This window comes from Hetaerina americana, unplaced genomic scaffold, assembly GCF_022747635.1.
Source record: "Hetaerina americana unplaced genomic scaffold, ioHetAmer1.1.p SCAF_2, whole genome shotgun sequence".
NCBI lineage: Eukaryota > Metazoa > Arthropoda > Insecta > Odonata > Calopterygidae > Hetaerina > Hetaerina americana.
Genome location: NW_027286763.1, coordinates 1101366 through 1124694, shown reverse-complemented (window position 1 = coordinate 1124694; position 23329 = coordinate 1101366). Strand labels below are relative to the sequence as shown.

Below are 23329 nucleotides of genomic sequence, written 5' to 3'. Positions count from 1 at the left end.
ATTCTTTCCATCTCTCTTCAAATCTTTCATGTGTCAAAATATAAGTTTGGTATCTTTCTACAATATGGATTTTCCCATCTTACTTCTTGATGTCTCGTGCTTTCACCTTTCTGTGAAGTACACCCTTTTTACCCAACCTCTATAAATTCTCCATATCCTCGCATTTTCCAATATATTTCTTTCACACCATAAGTTTCCCAACTCAGTTTATTATTAATGTCTTTGTACTTCTTTCCACTTAATTCTGCATTTACATTCTTCCATTTTCATCTCTTTATCAATCTTCCCAATCATGTCATCGGTAAAATATGGTTTCCTTGTCCTTCACATATTTAATATTCCTATAGTTTTCTTTGTAGCTTTCCATATCTCTTATTTGATATGCAGAATGCGATCCAAAAGTAATGCAATTGAATTTCCTGCCCCGCTCCTATTGGTCGGATTGGGATGAAGCTGCTTGGAGTAAGTGGAAACAACTCAAAGCTTTGCGGTGAATTTGATCTCAGTGCTCTCCAAGCTGTGCAAGCGGAAGGACATCAGTTATTGTAAACCTCTGTGTGCCGACCGTGTCACAGTGGGCCAACAGAGCTGAAATTTCAATTGAACTTTTGCAACGTATTGAAAATGAACCTGATTATTTGGGCAACGTTACCACTGGTGATGAAACCTGGGTTTTTCAATAGGACCCAGAAACAAAATGCCAAAGCTCTGAGTGACACACCGACCATTTCTTTCAAGTCCAAAAGGCAAGAATGAGCAGATCAAAAGTGAACCAATTGCCCATTGTCTTTTTTGACAGCTAAGTAGTTGTCATTAAGGAGTCTGTTCCTCAAGGACAGACAGGGAATGCTGCTTACCGCATGGATGAGCTGAAAAGACTCTGAAAAAGGGTCATCAGGATGAGAAAAGACATCTCTGCTAACTGGCAACTCTATCACGACAACGTGCCTTACCAAAACACAAGAGAAACCTTGCAAACCTTGCAAGAGGTCCCCGAAGATGCCTTCCAGGGCGCATACCGGTCATGGCAGAGTCGCTGGAATAAATGTGTTGAGGCCAAAGGACAGTACTTTGGAGAATTTTAAGTGGTTGTGAACATCTGTTCAATAAAATACTTAAAAAAATAAAAGCATTTCTTTTGGAACCAACCCTGTACGTCCTGATTGTATTTTATATTCATCTAGATTAGTGATATCATTACTGCAATGACATTGCGAATGCCCCTCCCCTTCCTAAATCTAAACTGATCATCCCCTAAGTAATCATTTGCCCTACTCTCTATCCTTTTATTTATGATCCTGAGAACAACTTTAGCTGCATGGCATGTCGTCGTGTTGGAAGGAGGTGAGTGTATGCATACTTGTCTAATATTTGCGCCTCTTCTGATTAATGTTGGTTGCCTTAAGCTCTGGGCTGCACTTGGGAAAAAGGGTGTGATTCTTTCAATGCGAGGTAATTTTATAAGTATTGTTGCGAAAGCCACGGATATGTGAATTACCTCACAATTATGGGACACCTGTGTCAACTGATTTTTCCTGTGATTGCTGGTGACTTTTAAGTTAGCTTGGGAAAAGTGAAATTACGTCAAAATTTGCAATGAAACGGCAAGTAGCGACATTTCCATTGGTTTCCAAATGTAATTAATGCCGAGAAGTCAGAAAGATTGTGTTATGCGACGATATAAGTTGCTGCAACTTTTCCCCTCTAAGATTGCTTATTTCCTCTTCTTATGCGAGGAAACCAATATCTCGAACTATTTTCTACTCCAAATGAATTGGGGAACTACCCCGGATAAGGAATTAATAGCGAGTGGGTCATTACGATCAAGGGACGAGCTGACCCACGAGGAAGAAAGCAGAGTAGGGGTATCGATTCAGGAAGGAGGGTGGGGACAGAGTGGGACGCTCACATGGGTTCCCTATGACTTGAGGGATTGTGAGCAGGCTGCTCCCTCGCGTTTCTCCCCAGATCTCTGTGGTGTTTCGGTTGAGTGCATCTGCATGTTATCCTGAGCGCCGCCTCTAGGGTGTGTGGCATCGCACATCAAAACGACACAAAATTCAGAGTGACTTACAAGGTACTAACCACATGGGATATTATATAACTCGAACGGTGGAAATAAATTTCAACAAAAAATTAAATTATTGTGTTTTCCAAATTTTGGCATGAATCAGACATTTTTTATATTTTAAACAAACGAGCCAACATTCATAATAAATCTTTTCGCATTTTTTACATAATATTCTAGACAAAATATTTATCAATAAATTAAAAATGTTATGGAAATTATTAACCCTGAGGTAAAATAGTAAGACACGTGTATATGTACGATATATATATATATATATATATATATATATATATATATATATATATATATATATATATATATATATATATATATATATATATATATCATAAAATAATATATATATATATATATATATATTTTTTTTTCAGGGTCGCACCCAAAAGTGACTGATTTTTTTACAAGAATTTTATTGACGATATACTTACATCGACTTAATAATCTTCAAAGTATGCTCCTTGAGCTGCTACACACTTAGTATAACGTTGCTCCCATCCCCCATATGCCCGCTGGAAATTTTCTTTGGGGATGCCGTTGATGACTCTCGTCGAAGCCTCTTGAACGGCCTTTATCGAGTCAAAACGTCGTCCCTTGAGCTGTCTTTTCATCAGGGGGAAGAAGAAGAAGTCCGGTGGTGCCAGATCGGGAGAATAGGGCGGGTGCGGCAACGTGGCAATGCCGTATTTGGCCAGGAGCTGTCTGACGACGAGCGCGCCATGGCAGAATTTTCGGCACCAATTTGGCGCACACCTTGCACATGGCCAAATCCTGTGAAATAATGCGTTGGACGTTGGATGCAGACAGACCCAACTGGTCTGCAATTTCTTCACTGGCTAAGCGTCGGTCTGTGTTCAGCAGTGTCCTCACTCTGTCCACATTCGTGTCGGTTCTTGCCGTCGACGGCCGTCCGGAGCGATGGTTGTATTCAACGAGCTCCCTACCCTCTTTAAACAACTTGTACCACTCAAATACTGTGGAACGGCTTAAGGCAGTGTCCCCATAAGCCTGCTTGATCATATCGAGGGTCTCAGTTACCGTCTTCCCGAGTTTCGCACAAAACTTCACGGAATAACGTTGCTCTAAATTCAGATTCATTTTGTTTTTCGTCGCGGACAAAATCTTGCTTCACTAAAAACGGTGTCCTCACTCAACGACAGTCCGCAGGCGACTGAGGTTGGTGTTGGTCTGTTGCTAAGAATCCCCTCCGCCTTACCCTGCCAGGCAGACCCCTCTCCACCGCTCCGTTTGCGCCAGAGAAAATCAGTCCTAGCACTTTTGGGTGCTACCCTATTTATATATATATATATATATATATATATATATATATATATATATATATATATATATATATATATATATATATATATATATATATACTAGCTGAATACCCGGCTTTGCACGGGTTAGGGAGAAACAATGATATAAATATACTACATAAATAAAAACAACAAATTATAAAGTACAATAATACACTACTTCATACAAATTTAAGAATCTTTTTTATTTAACACCTGTTTATAAACTACATTTTTTGTTTCATATCCGGGAGAAAGCATATATAAATTTTTAGGCGAACCTACTCTGGAGCAAGCAACATAAAGTTGCCCGTGGCTAAAACATGGCGATCTTAGATCAACACCACAAAACTTTAAAGACTGTCCCTGTGATTTATTAATGGTAACTGAAAAAGCTACCCGGACTGGAAACTGTAATCTTTTAAAGTTGAAGGGAAGAACAGTTGGGATTAGAGGTATCCGTGGAATAAAAATTATTTCACCTTTTCCTTTTCCAGTTAAAATGACTGCCTGGATTATATTTTTCATTAATTTTGTCACACACAATCGTGTCCCATTGCAGAGTTTTGGTGGATCTAAATTTCGCTATAAAATGATTGGAGATCCTCCTTTAAGTATAATGCGATGTTGCGGCAATCCAGCTGGATCAAGTGAATTTAGGAATTCTGTTGGATAATTGACGGCTTCGTCAGCATCCACTACGGTATCAACCGATTTATATTCAATCACGTCTCCTGGCAGCATGGCTAGTATCTCCTTGTTAATTTCATTAACATCATCGTTCTTAGGAGCAAGAATGGCTCTTTCTCGCAACCATTCTAAATTTTTATAATTTTGATTAACGTTAGGATAGACTGCTTGTATCATATCGCGGACAGTTTTCACCGATACACATAAATCTGATGACAATTTTATCATACCAGATGCTTCAATAACTAATCTATCTTCTCCAATCTCCAAAAGTTTATTTGCAAAATTTTGAGCATTCCCATCTCTTAAGAGGATTCGCATGTTTTGTTTAAGGCTAATTTCTTGGACATGATTCCATAGAACAGAATGTTTTAAACAGGCATAAATTTCATCGGTTGGAGTCGATTTTGGAATGACAGGCAGAGTTTGACGGAAGTCTCCACACAGGAGTACCAGAGCTCCTCCCATTAAACTGCAGTTTCCTCTAAGATCTTGAAGTGTTGCGTTGAGGGCCTCAAGAGATTTTTTTATGAGCCATCGTACACTCATCCCATACTATCAATTTACATTCTATAAGAACTTGTGCCTGGCAGATTGTTTTATTTATATGACATGTGGGATTTTCTTGTCGGGAAATATTAAGTGGCAACTTAAGGGCAGAGTGGGCTGTTCTTCCTCCTTCCATTAATGTCGCTGCAATACCTGAAGATGCAACGGCTAGAGCAATTTCTCCATGAACCCTGATTTCAGCGAGAACTAAATTAATTAAAAATGTTTTTCCCGTGCCACCAGCAGCATCAAGAAAAATGATACCTCCTTCTTATTTATCTACTTGATCCATTATTGTTTCGTACGCGAATTTCTGATCTTCATTAAGAAGTGGCTTTTTATCCGCGATGTATGCTTCTAAGTCTAAGACATTGTAACTAGTTTCACGTATATAATCTGGATAAAATACACCCTGTTGATCTTGTACAGGTGCAAAAAGACCGAGTTCCACTAAAGTCTTGTTAACCATGGTGATACACTTTTCCTCCAAAATAATCAAAGTTTTATTAAAAATGTCGGAGTTAAACGTAATATCCAATGTAGGATTTTCACTTCGAACTTTAGCCAGTATATCCTCACTCATTGAGTCTTTATATTTTTCCCATACTGTTTTTGGGTTAGATGGATTACAGGAGGTTATTATGATGGCAAACAAAATTCGGATTTGTCCTGGAAGAGAAATCAAACTGGCCTCTCGCAATGAGTCATCCCAGTGTTGATCTCCTTCTAGCAACCCTAAATTCTGGCAAGCTTTTCTGAATGTCTCACATATTTCTCCGTTTACTGTTCTTAATTCTGCAAATGAGCGAGGTCCTCTAATGGTATGTAGAAGCATTCTTAAAAAATAACATTCGGCGTTGTTAGGATGGACTGTGTAGACTCGGCCCAATGCGTCACATGAATAAATATTATTCTCAGGATCAAAGTTGCCCATTTTTCTTCTGCAAAAGACATTCCTTGATGTATTCCACGTATAATATCTCGGCAATTCTTAATACAATAGTGTTCTTGCAAAAGTATCCTGCTGGCATAGTTGGAAAAATGCTGTTTCTATGACAGCAAAAGAGTAAACAAATTACATATATACAAACAAACACTCTCCTTTATATATATAGATAAACACATATGTAGATTTTTAGAATATAGAGACACAAAGAAAGGACACTCACAATTTGTTATTTGACGTTTCGATAGCTTGGCTGTCGTTTCAGAAGGATTCTGATTCTGAAGACGACAGCCGTGCTGTTGAAACGTCAAATAACAAATTGTGAGTGTCCTTTCTTTGTGTCTCTATATTGTAAAAATCTACATCTGTGTTTATATATATTTGTGCGTCGCCAAAGAGTGTTCCATTTCGAAGATATTTTTATATATATATATATATACATATATATATAAACGTGTCTTACCATTTACTTTATTGACTCTCCGCATCAAATGACTCCAACTCCAATTATTTTCGTTTTCACCGGAGCGATGGCAACCGTGGCGGCCTTGCCTTTTTTGCTGCTGTGAAAGTGGCCTTTGGGGCGGGTCCTTTAGCTGTCAGGACTCATTTCAATATTAATTTTAAACACCATTTCTTAGTATTAGTTATTGGAAGGTTTCCAGTCGCCTTCCTCAAAAGTGTTTTTGACGTGATATCATCACTGATTGTCAGTTTGCATCACATAAAAAATATGTACTCGTATGTTAGTGCAAATTTTGTATAGTGATGTAATTATTGAATATGGACAAATCATGTTCATATTTAATTAGTATTGACTTGCGTAAGTCATTGGAGTGGGATGAGATGGGAGGCGAGCACAGGGTGTGTCTGGATTTGAAGAATTTGGAAAAAAGCTAGAGAATGAGGATCAGTGGATACTGTTACTGGAGGTAAAGAAGTCAGTACTTGTGGGCTGGGGAGATAATTTCATTGTGATGATCTCCGTTTCCCATGTTCCACATTAAGCCATTTGGGCTGGTCTCGGAATATAATGAAAAGATATTCTGCCGATGCCAAGACGTGTAAAACTACTGTTGCCCTTGTCAACAGTATAATTAAAAATGAACAGTTTTTGGTCTATTCCTCGGGGGTGAGAAATAATTTGCCCATATAAGTGCCATTTATTTCAACTGTGATCTCGACGGCCATTATGCATTTTTTAATAGGTAATATACCGTTTAAGGTAGGTTTTGAATTCAAAAAACTACGAGTATTAAATAAATATTTTGTGACTCCTAACAAAAGAAAATCTAACATCCTACTCAACAAAAATTCCCTCTTCATCTATGTGTACTACTTTCCCTCCTCAAACCATCCAAAATCCCTATCCTATTCATGTTTTTTCCTCTTTTACCTAACAATCCCCGCCCCCCTCTAAGAGGTCTGTCCAATAAATATGTGCACTGACGCCATAAAAACTTCATTTTGCACAATTTAGTCTACATCGATTTTGTCCCCTTCTTCAAAGTACTCCTTCCATTCAAGGGCTATGCCTTCTTATTCCATTTTCTATTCATACACTGTTTAAAGCACCCTTTAAAGAAGTCCCCTTGGCAGTTAGGCTTTTTAGTTTCCTCGTCGTTTCTCGCTTTATTGTGTCCACATCTTCCCAGTGATGTCCCCTCAGCACACTTTTGCATTTTGGGAATAAGTCCTAGGGGGCGAGATCTGGCAAATGAGGAGGATGATTAAGGATCAAGGCGATTGAATTATTCGCCGGAAACTGGCGAACAATCAATGCTGAATGTGCATTGGTGCATTGTCATAGTGTGGAGGATCCATCCATTGCCACGAGTCAAATTTGGTCGCACACAACGCACGCAATCTCTCAAACGCTTGAGCACTGTAAGGTAGGACTCAGCATTTACTGTTTGTCCTTCAGGAAGAAATTCATGATGAACAATACCTTCCAGATCAAAGAAAACCAGGAGCATCATGACTTTGATTTTCGATCGGCTTTTTCTTGATTTTTTTATTTTCTCATATTACAATCTACAACATTCCACCGCTGGCCAATACGCTCTTCATCCATTTTGCCTGCCTCCTTATGATTTCTCCCAACAAACCATTATCCTCGCCCATCAGGCCTAGCACTTTCTCATTTTTTCCCTTTCGGTCCATTTCACCTTTTCCTTCCTTCTTTACACCCACATTTCAAAAGCCTTTAATCTACACCTATCATCCTGCTTCAACAGCCATGTTTCCGCACCGTACATAATTACGCTCCATATCAAAGTTTTTATGAGTCTTTACTCAACATCCTGCCATTAATTTACGTCCCCTTCATTAACTCCCTCCTTCATAGTGGAAGTTATTACTCTCTTCATTCCCAACAACCACTTGAACTTCTGTCTGTTATGATGGTACGTCCATTTCACTCTGTAATATATTCCTGCCATCAATTGCAATTTCAGAATCATTCACAGTAGCAATTTTCATCCCTGAAGTGAAAAATTTTTAATTAAGCAGATATAAGAAATAATACTGAATCATTGAAACCATAGATGGCTAGGTATAAAATAATATAGGGGAAGAATTTGTTAACAATTTGTAGGAAAATATATATACTTAAAAATGGGAGGAAAGGAAACTTTTATTATTCAAATATAGTGACAAGAGAGGTAGGTACAACATGTAAGAAAATGAAAGGGCCATCATATAAATTCTAGATGGACACATCGACAGGAAATACAGCCGCAGAAAGAGTCAAGGAATGGTAATTGGGAAGGTGCAGGTAATATTATAGTTTTTATTTTATTTCATTCATTTAATGGGAATAACCCTTTTACACAAAGAAAGGCAAAATACGTATATTGGTTTCACAATTGTTAAAAAAACACTAACAAACAGATACAAATTACATACATTTACACACTCATTATTGAAAATTAAAATGTAATTAAAAGTGAAAGAAAAATTTTGATTTGCAATGCATGAAAGACATTTTCAGATGGTAATACAGGTTCATAAACATACCTAGTTAGGTCAATTAATGTAGACTAAATATCAATATTAAATAATATTCAAATTAAAAAATGGTAACAGAATATTAGAAATATGGTATTTGCTACAGGCCAGATGATGGTACAAAATGATAAATGTTAGAAGTAGCTATTAACTACACCTTGTGGCATCAATTAGGAACATTTTCCCAGTAGGCATTAGGAATTAATTATTGATATGAACAGATATCCACACAGCAATAATTAGCATCCTTAAATTATTCAGATACTTTTAATAACATTTGTTTAAGGGATCCTGGTGAGATAGAAAGTAGGTCAATATAACCACAACTGTTGGCATCTCTCATAATCTGGCCTATAGGCAAGTAGTAAGTGTAGTTTTGTGCCTGATATCTAATTTCAAAGAGTGCTTCATATCTTGTGTTATGTGAAGGTACACAGAAAGATATTGCCCTTAGGAGTTATAAGGAATCAATCTTGTTATGCAGTAATTTATATAGAAAAGTTATGTGATTAATTTGTCTACATTTATGCAAGGAGGGAAGATTTAGTAGAGGTAACATTTCATGATAACTATAAATATCTTTGAGAAGATTGAATTTGAATGCAATTTTGCAACCAAAATTTCTGTTAACATATTCAATTGTATGAATATGGAGTTTGTGGTAAGGTGACCAAGCAGAAGAGCAGTATTCAAAGAGTGAGTGACCTTACTAATGAGATGAATAGATCTTTATATGGCTCAACATGCTTAAGTTATTACAGTATCGGAAGATAAATCCAAGACATTTGTATGCTTTAGATTGGACATAGCTATAATGTTGATTGAATGTTAACTGTGAGTTAAATATAACTCCGAGGTCTTTTATATTTGTTAATTGGGCCATAGGCTAATTGCTTAGTCAATATTCCTAATGCTGTGGACTCTGAAGGAGGTAAAGTTTATTGTGCTCAGAAAATTAAAACCTTGATGAGGCGATTGAACAGTAATTATTCAGTAAATATTCGGCCGTGCGGTGGCGAAGCCAGGAGAGAATCCTTCACCAGGAAGCAGCGTCCTTGGGTTGACCACGATGGCGGCGCGCGTGACGGTCCAGAGCCAGTCAGAGAGAGAGTGAGACTGAGAGTGGCTCTGGCGGCGTGGTTGCGCCCTGGCGGCGGACCCTGGTGGCGAACGCCGGAAGCCAAAACACTTGCCGGCGAAGGCGCGTTCGCAATGGCGCTCAATGATGATTCAAGGGTTGAGCCGCCACAGACTCCTTTTCTGCCTGAACGTTACAGAATAGCATTTTTTTTAATTGTTCAAATGTATAGTTGAAAGAAGTGAGAATTCTCTTGAAAAAACCTATCACAGCTGCAGTTTTTTATAAATTTGGTAAAGTTATAAGCGCTGCCATACACCAGTATGTCTACAAACTTTGACCAAACATTTGTGATAACTGACATTGTTTTAAGAGTATACACCCGCAAATGCCATTCTATTAGTTACATTTTAAAAAGTATTAAAGTAATAGCACAATAAGTATGATATGAACTTTCAGTGGAGCTATTATTATTATTATCAGACATTGTGACTCAAATATTAAAAAATGCAAGCAAGTTTTGCCATTTTTCAATTGTAATGGATGAATAGCTGGACATCTGTTCTACCTCTAAAATTCATGTGTTCATTAGAGGTGTGGATGAATACAGGAACATAATACAAGAGCTGGCTTCCCTAAACAGCATGTATGGCACTGTTAACGGAGGGGATATATTCAATGAATCGAAAAAAAACATTTGCTGATTATAACTTGGACTGGACTAGCTTCAATTGTCTGACTTTTGATGAAAGAAATAAAATGAAAGGCATAAAGAAAGGCTTGATCGGACAAGTTAAGCAGATGTGTAATGAGAAAATCATTCCACAACCAATGTTCCTGCACTGTATTATTCACCAGCAAGCTTTGTGTGCTAAATATGTGGACATTAGCAATGTACTGAATCCTGTGGTGAAGATGGTGAATTTAATAATTCACATGGACTCCACCATAGACAGTTAGGAGACATATTGAAAGATACAGACACAGAATCGCATGATTTACCATATTACACAGCAGTAAGACGGCTAAGCTATGAAAAAGCTGAACTCTGAACTGGATTCTGAGCAGAGTATTTGAATTAAGAAAGAAAATAGGTGACATCCTGGGAAGTGAAGGCAAGCCACAGCCATTACTAACTGATGAAGGGTAGATATGGAAATTGGCCTTTGCTGCAGACATAACTAGTCATTTAAATTTTCTGAACCTAAAACTACAAGGAGAGAAAAATCAAGTTTCTGATCTATACACCATTTATTGTAAATGCGGCCCTTGACCTGAAAAGTTTGGAGACGCCTTATGATTGGGAAGAAATAGACAGAGTACATGTACTCCACCGTACAGGTATATAGCAAGAGAGCGAATAGCTGTTTTGTAGTAGCAAATTTGTTTAACATGAGGGGAATGACCCCATAACTCAACACCATAATTTAAATGACATTGAAAGAAGGCATGGTAAAGTGTTAAACGATACTCATTTGAAATGAGAAAATTGAGCTTTCTTAACATATAAACAGTTTTGCTTAGTTTATTACAACCTATGCATTTACCAATGCAACTATAATTTTAATAAATCTAAATGGAGAATTTTTGTTTATTTGTATCATCTGAAGTAGTTTGTAACACCCTCGCCAGAATTGCTATTTCATAATGTAATCAAAAGATGGCGAAAGTGTAATTTCTCGTTTATTTTGGTAACGGCGCAACATCTCCCACAGTCGCCAAGCTGCTTCCGAATGGTTTTGTTGGCCGCCTGTGTTTAATGGTAACGGTCATGTTACTGCTAGGAGAAGGATATTGACTATATTCACGGTATGAATATTGAAAAATATGTAATTATGGCTTTTTCAAAGGGTTAATGCTGGATAGATTTGTAATTTTAAGCGCAATAGTCGCTGTCAGTTAAACGTAACGCAACACGCCGAAAGTTTTCTTCTGCTATTTTTCTGTCGGCCTCCGTTTGTTTGTTCAGAGAAACAATAGGAATGCCAATAACATAGGAATTGAAATTCTTTGAGGTATTAGAGCATGTTATTGGTCTTGGTAAATGTCATAGTGGGTATCGTTCGAGTATTTAAAGTGTCATACTGAGTAATTGTTAATACTTCTTTTAATGGTCACTACTGGGCATTAATCAAATGTAAATAGACTGTCAGTCCATTGAGTAAGGCTGCAAACAGGAATTCACAGGGGATTGCCCTTGGTTGTCTTGCGGAACGTGATTATAAACGCCAAATTTTTTGTGGCGGCATATTTACGGTGATAACTTTGTATTTTAGCGGTGGCTCAAAATGTACGATGTACCGAATAATAATGTACAAATAGTTCTCAATTGTAAAACGAGCTGAAATGAGATTTCCCGTATACATGCCCGGTTCTTTCAGGAACTTCATTTGTCCGCGGCGAATATTAGAATTTCTTTCATGCCTTGATATGTAATGGTATATTATGAAACTTGGACAATTATATTTGCCCCAAGTTTTGTGGCTCTGTATGTTCAAAGAAAGGGACAATCGTAATCCGTTATCATGGATGTACTCAATCAAAAATGGGGCTATGTTAACCATGGTTTTTATTATGTGTATTAATGCTAAGTATGCCTTAAGCCTCATATGAATTTATTTTCGTAACATGCATGTTTTTTATTCACAGTAAGTCAAGGGCTAGGAAGTGTCAACGTTGAAGCCAGTTGTGGTAGGTCTCATACCATCAGCGATGAGCAGCCATCATCACCACTTGGGGACGCAAACTCCTCTCGGGGAGATAGACCACGTTCACCACTTGTCTGAGCACATTGGAGCTCTGTACCTTAATGATGAATACAGTGACGTTGTGCTTCTTGTGGAGGGTCACCGCTTTCATGGGCACAAGGCCATCCTAGCAGCTCGCAGTGAATATTTCAGGTGCGTAAATTCTATTGTAAAAGTTTCTTGATGAAATTTTCCGGCCAGTGATGCTAAATTGCTTGTAGATTTAAAAGACAGGTCAACACTTTGAGTTACCACCACCATACATTGCTATGCCCCTTTAGCCTTATGGCTAACGATGTTGTGGGATTGTGTTGATGCATCAGTTAGGGTACTTGTTTCTCATGCCATGGACTTGAGTTGAAATCCTGGCCACTGTGGTGATGTCAGTGGTGTTCTTATCCTCTCTTACTAGTGTTTTTTGGATAGCTCTTCAGCTGAGCTTATCATCTTGATGTGACACCAAACCATTGCCTTTTGACGAGTGTTCAGGAGTAGGTTAATGCCATGCCAAGGTATCCTTCTGCTGTTCTTCCAGTCCATATGAATTCCCCATATTTTTCACCTACTTTGAAAGGTGCTAATGCACTCAACGTACTGACAAATACTAGTGTTAATGTCCTGATAGTGTAACTTTCTGATTGTTTATTGTGATGAAGTTAAGCAAAAGATATTTTATCTGAACATAACATTTTTCACGGCAGCTTATTTGTTATCATGCTTATGAATAATAGATTTCAGAATTATTAAGTGTTGTGCATGTGTTCACAGTTTTTTAGTGTTCATCTTCCAAATACTCAGTGAAGGAAGTGCAATGTAATCATAGGTTTTGCGAAGATTATTGAGCCACTCTCTAAGGTCGTTGCTATTAATTATTCATTAATTTGAAAATGTCGTCATTCAGTTTATATCATTGTCATTCAGCCTTGTTAATCTGGGAAACTCAGGGAATATGGTGGAATATCTGGAAAATTGGCATTCGATGCCCTATCTTGCCCCACACTACCCATCTTGACTCTCAGTCTGCCACGTTGACCTGAGCAGTCCTTAGATGGACAGGTTGAAATAATTTGAGAGATAGCTGAGTCCGATACTTTCTGGAATGTTATTTTCGCTACACTATAGCATGCCTAGTTCAAGATATTTGATTCTTCCTTTACTGCATTAGGTTGCAAACTAGTCACCTCTCTCCTATTTTCTGTGATTATTCTTGAATTGAACCCTGTTTTCTCTGTAGAATGCCTTCTCAAATTCCATGAAATAAATACATCCTGGCTGTTTTCTATGTATCTTTCAATCTATGACCTCATTAATGTAATGGCACCATGCTTACCCCTCCATTTTCTAAATGCAAACAGATCATCCCCTAGACAATCATTTGCTCAACCTTTCCATCCACTTATTGATGATCTTAAGTATCACTTTAGTGTGATGTGAAATTAGCTTTAATGTTTTGTGTATAGTTCTAGCATACAGCTGCCTTTCCATTGTTCGAAACTATTACTGATCTGACAGTCTTTTGGTTAAAAAACTCTTACCCCATTATGTTATGTATCATCGTTCATTTAATTAGATCTAATTATTATTATTAAAAATATACATGTGCTGATAGACAGTGTCAGGTGGCACACAAGTCCCAAATAATCGCAAAAGACAGTAGATAAAATCAGACTTCAAAACACAAATCTCTTTAACAAAACAAGCGAATCCCCATCCCATTTACATCCATTAATCAGCAAGAAAAAAAGATAAATTAAATAAATTTAGCTATTACATATAATACAATATACCACAGATCAATCAAATTATTACATATATTTCTTACATCTATTCTTAAAAGTATACACTCTGTTAGGAAAGGGCTCGAATATTTTTGCAGGTAAGGTGTTCCAATCAACAATTGTTCTATTTAGAAAAGAAATTTTTTTAAATTTGTTCTCTGTGCCCGGCATTTTACCTTAAATTTGAGATCATTTTTCCCTATGAAATTTGGGTTCCCCGCCTCTTTACGCAAGATCTGCCCAAGCTTTCTCCCCCTTCAGAATTTGGAACATTCCACAAAGTCTGCTTACTTTCCTTCTAGTTTGTAGAGGTTCCCAGCCCAGCGTTTCTAGCATGTCAGACACACTCTCCATCCTCCTAGGCTTTCCTAGTACATATCGGGCAGCCTTTCTTTGCACCTTTTCCAGTTTTTTGATAAGACCTTCTTCATGAGGGTCCCATACAAGAGAAGCGTACTCTAAAATTGGTCTTACTAGGGTGTGATACGCCTTCTCCTTGGTTGCTCTAATGCTCTCTTTGAGGTTTCTCATCGCCCAATGAAGAGTTTTGAAAGCTTTCTTAAAAATGTACTTCACTTTTAGCCCCCACCCTAAGTCCTTAGTTAAATATACACCTAAGTATTTGCAAGTATCACTTCTAGGAATGACATTTTCTGAGAATTTATATTCCTTATTGTTTCCATTTACCTTGTTACTAAAAGTGATGGATTTGCATTTGCTAACATTAATATCATCCCATTTTTTGTCACCCAATCCGCCATTTTATTAATGTCCCTTTGAAGTATGTCGTGGTCTCTGTCGTTTTCGACTTTCCTGTAGATAATACAGTCGTCTGCAAAAAGTCTTATCTGAGAATTACTATTTACTGGTAGATCATTTATATAGATTAAAAAAGGGAGCGGGCCAAGTACGCTTCCTTGTGGGACTCCCGATGTTACCCTTGTTTTTTCAGAATACACTTCTCCTAATTTGACCCTTTGTGTTCGACCCTCCATGAAATTTTTGACCCAAGAGAATACTCTTCCATCTGTGTGTAGTGGCAATTGGCCTATCTTAAGCATTAAGCGATCGTGGTCAACTTTGTCAAAGGCTTTTGACAGGTCGATTATTATAGCATCCACTTCTATTCCCACATCCATAGAGTCGAACATTTCTTGGCAGAACCCTAATAGCTGAGTTTTGCAAGAGTACCCTTTTCTAAAACCGTATTGGTGACTATACAACCAATTCTCACTCTCCCACAAATCCCAGAGATAATCAGCCATTATCTTTTCTAATAGCTTGCATACAACTGATGTCAAGCTTACCGGTCTATAATTATCAACTACTGCCTTATCTCCTCCTTTGAAAATGGGGGTAACATACTATATGCCTCCTTCCAAGCATTTGGCAGGGCATTATTGTTTAAGGTAACATTGAATAAATGATTTATATAATTTGAAACTACACTACCACCCAATTTAAGCTAGTCAATTGAGATACCATCTGGCCATTTTGATTTATTTGCCCTCATTTTCATAATTTTTCAATAATTTTCTGCGCTCGTCGTTTTAATACTTTTGGTATTTAATATTTTTTCGCCTCCTTGTTGACTCAGAGATGTATCTACAGAATCCTTTTTATTTACCATAACCTTAAATACACTTGCATACCAATTATTAAACGCATTAGCCTTTTCCTTATTGTCTACGATTAGTGTTCCATCCTCTTTTTTTAAAGCTGTTATGTTTTCCCTGTTGTCTTTCCTCCTTCGGAGGTACTTGTAAAATTTATTTCCATTATCTATGCCGATTATTTTCTGTAGAAAACTTTATTTGCCTATTTTCTTTTCTCTATTCAATTCACAAACTAATTTTTTGTAAATTGTGAGCCATTCCGAGCTCTCGTTCCGTTTTCTGTGAATCACTCTGTTTTTTCTTCAAGGATCTAATTTTGCGGTTGTAGAACTCTGAGTCAGTATTTTAAGAATTTTTTTTGGGACAAATTTATTTAATCCCTCCTCCATTATCCCCTTAAGTGTTTTCCAGATTTCTTCTACATTCTGCCCACCACTTACCCATTCCGAATACTTTTCCCTTAAAAAGGTCTGGAACCCTTCCCTATCACCACGTTTATATTGCCAAACTATCTTTTTGTTTACTAGCCCCTTAAACTGAGCCCTCTCCCAGTTTAGATACATACGAACAGCTGAATGGTCACTTATTCCCGGAAGGACCTCGACTTCCCCGACCCACTTTTTCGGTCTCACAAGTTTGACGTCGAGGATGTTTCCCCCACGCGTGGGTTTTTCCATGAACTGTACAAAACCCTCCTCGTTTATAAGACGACCAACGATTTCTTGGGCCTTCCCAACCCCCACCGTGACCTCGTCTGCCGACCATTGAATGCCTGGAAGGTTCAAGTCCCCCGCTAAGAGGGTGTGATCCTCAGGGTTAGCCGAGCATATGTCTGCTAATACCTCGACTGCGTACATCCCTTCGTTGGGGCTTCTGTACATGGCAACTATTTTTAAATTTTTCCCTCCATTCCTACCTTTAACATGAGCACACATCATCTCACAATTATTTCTTACCCATTCCAATGTACTTATTAGGTTTTTATCTACACATATGAATATCCCCCCTCCACGACCATCCCTATCCCTTCTGTAAACTGCCAAATTTTGAGGAAAAATCTCATTTGACATAATGTGATCACTTAGCCATGACTCCGTGCCTATCACAATATCCGGATTACTTGCATCAACTAACATCTCGAAATGGCATACTTTATTTAGAATACTTCGGCAGTTTACCTGCAAAACTATTAAGCCCTTACCTTCCTTTCCTTCGGTATTGCGAGGTCCACCTCTTGTGCCCATTACAGGTTTCCCTGCTCACTGAGCTTTAGTGCGACATTTTGAAACAGATTTGACAAAACCAGGGATCCCTCCCTGTTTAAATGCACTCCATCGCGGCCCAGGTGTCTATCACCGACCCAACAATTCGGGTCCACAAATGTCAGACTTTGTTGCACGCAAACCCACTCTATTCCTTCGTTTATGGCGTCAATTCTCTTCCAATGTATGTCCCTTCTACGAAGAATTCCACTAATGACAATTTGAGCACTTTTGAACTTATTTTTGGCCGAGGTTGCCAAATCCCAAATAAAACCGATTAGATGGTCTTAGCACTTTTTACGTCATTTGTCCCTACGTGAATTATGACAACACTTTCATCACCATCACTAGCCATATTAGCTATTTTATTGTCCAATTGTTCCACTCTTATCCCCGGAAAACACTGAACGCCTTCATTGATACTTTCGCCACAATCTCCAACGAAACGTATTATGGAATCACCAAATATTTTCACTTTGGGTGGCCCTGGATCACCAAGAGACCTCCCCTCCCTTGACACTATGACCTCCCTCATCGGAAGCACTTCCCTCTTCGGTCTCACGTTTATCCTATCCTTCCTTCCATCTCCTCGCTTCTTTGGCTGCTCTCTCTGTAGGATGCTTTCCCGTATTCCTCCAGCCCGATCGGCATCCGCGTCACATGAGCTTGTTCCACTTCTGGTCGGCCTTAAATCTTCCGGTTTCCTCTTATCACACCTTCGGACAAAGTGGAGATCATCTTCGACTTGCTGTTTCACCCGCCGCCTCATCTCTGTTAATGATGCTTTCAGTTCCTCATTTTCAGCGGAAAGACTGAAAATTGTCTTACGAGCGATGTTTAAATCCGCTTGCGGCTTTTCAATGACCTCCTCTTTTTCTTCTAAACCTCTTCGATTCTCCTGACATTCACACTTACTGCACTGCCAATTATCACTCACGCAATCCTCCAGTTTACTCATAGAGCAATTAAAGTGGTACCAAGAGCAACACCCACTACACTGGACTCCATTTCTCAATTTTCTTTGGCAAATAATACACTTTACATCCACCGCCATGCCCTTTCCCATTTCGCCCAAGGGAGTGTGCCTTCTAGCGGTCACTAATCCCCTTGAGTGGTCGCTAATGCACTGCTTGGAAACACGTCAGTCTCCCTTGAGGGTCCGTGAGTGAGTGATGAATTATGTTCTTCTACATTTTCATAAACCATTAAGTAGCTCTGCAGAGATGTTATCCATTCCGATGTTCTTTTGCAATCAACTATGCCTGGGCCTTAGCTAATACTGTTGACTCAATATTCTCCATGTCCCAACATGCTGGCCTGACTTATTTACCATATAGCTCCTCCAGGTTTTCTTTCCATCACTCCTGACTCTTCCTCAGGCCGATTGATAATTTTCTTTTTGTATCTTTGATGACATACATAGCTTTTCCCTTCTTGCTTCTCATAAGCCCTTTCACTGTCCTGGACTGTGCCCTCATTTCACCCTTCTTCTATAAACTCTTCATACTCACCCTGCATCTTCCACCATACTTCTTTCAGCTGAATGGTGTTCCACCGAGTTTATTTTTATCTTGTTGCACTTCATTTTAATTCTGTTTCTCCTCTCCCATTTCCTCCTCTCATGTATCATTCTAATCATCTTATCCATAATCCATGGTTTCCTTGTCTTTTACCAATATATTATTCCTGTATTTTCTTTTCTAGCTTTTGATATCTTTTGTTTGTTAGATTCCCTTCTTTCCCTTGCACTATCTGTCTTCCAGCCCTCATAAATTTTTCCTCTGCCCTTAGTAATCTTTACTTTTTATTCCAGTTAATGCATTCCATTTCCTTATCTATCTTCCCTTTTTTCTCCCCTTGAATCTTACCGAACACTCCATTATTTGCACTGAATATCTGTGTAAATAAATTGCACTCCTCTAAAATGTGTCCAACCATGGCAAATTTTGATCTCCTTGGATTTTCGGGCATTTCCTACTCATACCTACACATATTGTAGTATTTAAACCAAGTGCTCATTATAATGAATATATCCTGCGGAACTCAGTTCCTATCTGTCTGTTGTTTTCCTGGTTCCTCAAACCTGGTCCCTCACCATGCATCTATTGCCCATTACATTTCAACCCTCATTATCATGTGTGTTCCCCAATGGGCTTCTGCAATTGATTCCCATAATTGTACTCTTGCACTTTTTCTTCCGCCCTATGCTCACCTATCTTTCTTTAGACCTAAAATGTATTTCAATGCAACGATTTCAGAGTGTAAAAATCATTCGCCTTGACTGGGATCCCAGTCAAGGCGAATGATTTTTACACTCTGAAATCGTTGCATTGAAATGCACATTAGCGGATGACTCCGTTAAAAGTTACTGTTGCGGCATCTCCCGCAGTTTCTTTGGAATTTGCTAAAATGTATTGTCCAAGTTCATTGGTGTAGTTTTTCATCTTATAATAATGTCATTCACTTGCAGTGTTTATAATACTTCTTCCTACATTTTTGTTCAGCACCACTGCCTCCCTACGCTGGCATGTTTCCTCTCTGCTGTGTATTACTCTGCAATTATTGCTCTTATAGTCTCCACTATCCTTCCATTTCACCTCACGTAACCCAAAGATATTTAGATTTCCTCCACAATCTCTCACTTTTTATTTTCTAATTCCCTTGTCTTGAATATTGCCCTAGCATTCCAATTGTTTTTTCTCTCTGGTTTGGTCCTCCCATGTGTCTTTTCCACTGTTGATTCCTCTTTGCAAGTATTCCATGTAATGATGACGGCAGAAGCTTTCTTTTACCATCGGTTTGACGCAACACACAACCCAGTGAGCTGTCATGGCCACATCTCATTCTCATTATTTTGCGCACATTTCCTTTGATGAAAATTTGTGGCGGTTTTGCCTTTCCTTCCTCAATTGCGTTTTCAATGTGGTATTTTCACTAAACATAATGTGCATTAAATAACAATTGTGATAATGAGTAACCCTGCTCTACTCTTTTATTTTTATCTTCATAATGACTTTCACCTCATGTAATCACTTCTGTGTGCTCACTGCATGCCTAGAAAGTGCATCATTCTCCTAGCATTTTAGTTCATTCCAATTTATTTTGCTGCATGTATCATCCCATTTCACATTGTCCAATGCCTTACCCAGATCAATGAATCCTATATAGGTCTGTAGATCGTTTGTATCGCCCTGAAGTACCCGGCCTGACCCGGAGATGGCAGTAGTTGTTTGAAAAATATCACTATCAGAAAGTATGCAATCTATAAAGCATATTTTTCAAGTTTGAAGACTCTATGTAGTTAAGTATTCGTTTGGCAGCCATCAATAGTGAACGTTTTCAGTGAATTTGTGAAAATGGAGAAAATTGGTCATCGTTATGCGATACAATACTTTTATTTGAAAGGCCTGAGGCCAACCAATATAAAAGCAGAACTGGATTCTACTCTGGGTGAGTCTGCTCCTTTGTTTACAACTGTAAAATATTGGGTTGCAGAGTTTAAACAAGGCCGTATGAGCTGTCAAGTCGAGCATCACATTGGTAGACCAAATGAGGTGACGACTCCAGAAACGGTGAAGAAAATCCACGAAGTGATTGTCAACAGAAAGTGTGCCAACTAGCAGACATAGTAGGCATTTAAAAAAGTGTGGTACATTGCATTTCAACTGAAAATTTGGACATGAGAAGACTGTGGGCAAGATGGGCTTTGCCACACTCTAGCAAAACCAGTGTTGTGAAGATGTTTCAATTGAGTGTTTAGCAAAGTTTCACTGCAGCAAAGCAGAATTTTTGCACCGAGGCAAAAGAACAATGGATTCAAAAATAACTGACTCGCTCCAAAGAAGGCAAAGACGGTTTCATCTGCAGGCAAGGTCATGGTGTCGCTTTTTTTGGATGTGCGTGGGGTGATTTTCAGTGACTATCTTGAAAAAGGAAAAAATATCAAACGGCGAGTATTATACAAACTTATTGTAACGTTTGAGTGAAGAAATCTAGCGTAAGTTTATGCATCTGGCTAAGAAGAAAGTGTTGTTCCATCAAGGCAATGCACCAGCTCACAATTTCGTTATGGCAATGGCCAAAATTCATAAATTACAGGATGAATTGCTACCTCATGCACCCCATTTGCCAGATTTAGCCCCCTCACATTATTTTATGTTTGCCAACTTGAAAAATGGCTTGGTGGTCAAAGAATTTCCAACCATGAAGAAGTGATGTTGGCAGTTAATGACTATTTTGAGGGGCAAGACCATTCTTATTATGACAAGGGTATCGAACTTATTGAACATCGCTGGGAAAAGTGTATAGAGCTGAAAGGGGATCATATTGAAAAATAAATAAATTTTTTTCCAAAATTTGTTTGTTTTCTTTGTTGGGCCAGGTACTTTTGGGATTACCCTCGTATAGCCTCCTTTCTCTCAGAAACATCAACAGTCTCCTCTTCTTCCAGTATCTTGTATGAATTTCTTTTCCTTCAAATATTCTCCTAGTGGTATTCTTTCATTTCTTCTCTTTGTTTTCATCTTGCGTACGACATTCTCCATCGCAATTCTGAATGGCTCTGCCTTGAAGTACAAAAATTGAAATGGTGTCTTATGCTATTCTATAAGTCGCTGCAACATTCCCGGGCCCAGGTTATGCTGAAATCCTTCAGCAAGAGCAATCATCCAATTTTCACTCTCTCTTCTCACTTTCTAAATAATTTCATTTCTTAGCCTTCTTTTTAGTATATCTGTTCTTCCTCAGTTCTCGATTTTTTTACTTCAATCCTCTTTTATTTGGTCCAGGACTTCTATTAGATCCTCTTCTTTTGTTAGGTCCATCTGTGGTCTATGTCTTCATTCACACAGGTTATTTTAGCTTATAGTTTTCTTTACAGGGTAAATAAATTCCTTCCTTATATCTTGAAATTTTTCTTCAATGGATCTAGTGTTGTTTCATTTTTATTTTCCAATTCCCGTTGAAAGTCCATCCTTGACTCAATTTCCTTCTCTCTCTCCGCTATCATTTAGTCTTAATTTTCTTCTTTATCTTTATTGTATTTTGGATAGCGCTGCAGTAGCCCCAAGTTGTGGTGAATGTTGAAATGTGCTCCATTTAGATTTTGCAGTCATTTTTTAGATTCTTAAATGTTAGCTACATGAGCATGTAGTCAATTTGGTCTTACATTTACTGGTATCTCCCACATGTGTCTGTGGGTGGTTGATCTGCAGACTTTCAGATCATGACATGAAGATTGCAGCACTATTCAATAAAAGTACAGAAATGTTTGAATGCACATGGAAAATTACTCACCCAAACGTCAGCTGTTTTGATGGCTCAGTTGTTGTTTGAGTGAATGCTTGCGAGGGTTTTTGGGAAAATGAGAAAATTGTGCATCGAGCTGTCATTAATATTTGTTTTTGAAAGGCAATATGCGTATGCAAGTCAAAGACAAGTTGGGCATTGTGTACGAGGACTCCATAGTATCATTTATGACCATTCAACTTTGGCCAGGTGAATTAAATGTGGCCATACCAGCTTGGCTGATGATGATCGTTTTGATAATGAAAGGACACTTTGAATTTATTATCTCCCTTTCCTTCATGCAGCTGCATCTTCATTGAACTCCATTTTGTCACCATTATACCATCGTACACTATTGTTTGTATGGAAAATTGTGACAACGTAGTATCTATGGAGTGTTTTGCTATTTTCACCATAATCTTCCTTTCATTGTATTGAAAGAAAAACTTTTTGAGCTATTATGGCCATTGTTGCATTGCCATTTGTGGACCTAGTTAGTGTAAATGATCCTGTACCTGCTCCTTCAAAACTCATCTTCTTCTGGCCATTTCATTTCACTCAACCCAAAGAAATGCAACCCCATCATAAACATGTCTACCTTTGAATTCTCTAGCCTCCCAGATTCATGGAGTGACCAGACAGTCCAAGTTCGGGTCATAAACTGATTGTAACATTGAACTGATGTACTCTCGGGTAGTTCCCACCAGGATATCTGAATGGGGGATCACTGCTGAAATATTTTTCATGAGAGAGTCTCATCACAACTTATTTCATTCAATGAGAGCAAATGAGCAATTTAATGAGCTGCTGTTCTTTGGAATGATTATGTGGAGGTTTCTTTTTGCCTTTTTCATCAGTTCTGCTGCATTTACAGAAATTTTTGCAATACCCATCAAGAGAATGCTTGGAGGTGCCGTCAACTCTAGATTATTACTAAGAAATAATCAGGGTTGAATCAACAGTGATGACCTCTTTAGTCTCTAG

At 38.3% G+C, this 23329-nt stretch overlaps 1 protein-coding gene across 1 annotated transcript in view; it reads left to right on the top strand.

Annotated features, from left to right (window-relative positions):
• The first annotated feature begins 11360 nt into the window (after positions 1–11360).
• BTBD9 (BTB (POZ) domain containing 9) overlaps positions 11361–23329 on the top strand; it is a 33549-nt gene continuing 21580 nt past the window's right edge. Inside the window, exons 1-2 of the mRNA XM_071584924.1 lie at positions 11361–11465; positions 12306–12556. Of these exons, the coding sequence (XP_071441025.1) occupies positions 12369–12556 (188 nt within the window). The 5' untranslated portion in view covers positions 11361–11465; positions 12306–12368. The remainder of the gene's footprint in view (positions 11466–12305; positions 12557–23329) is intronic.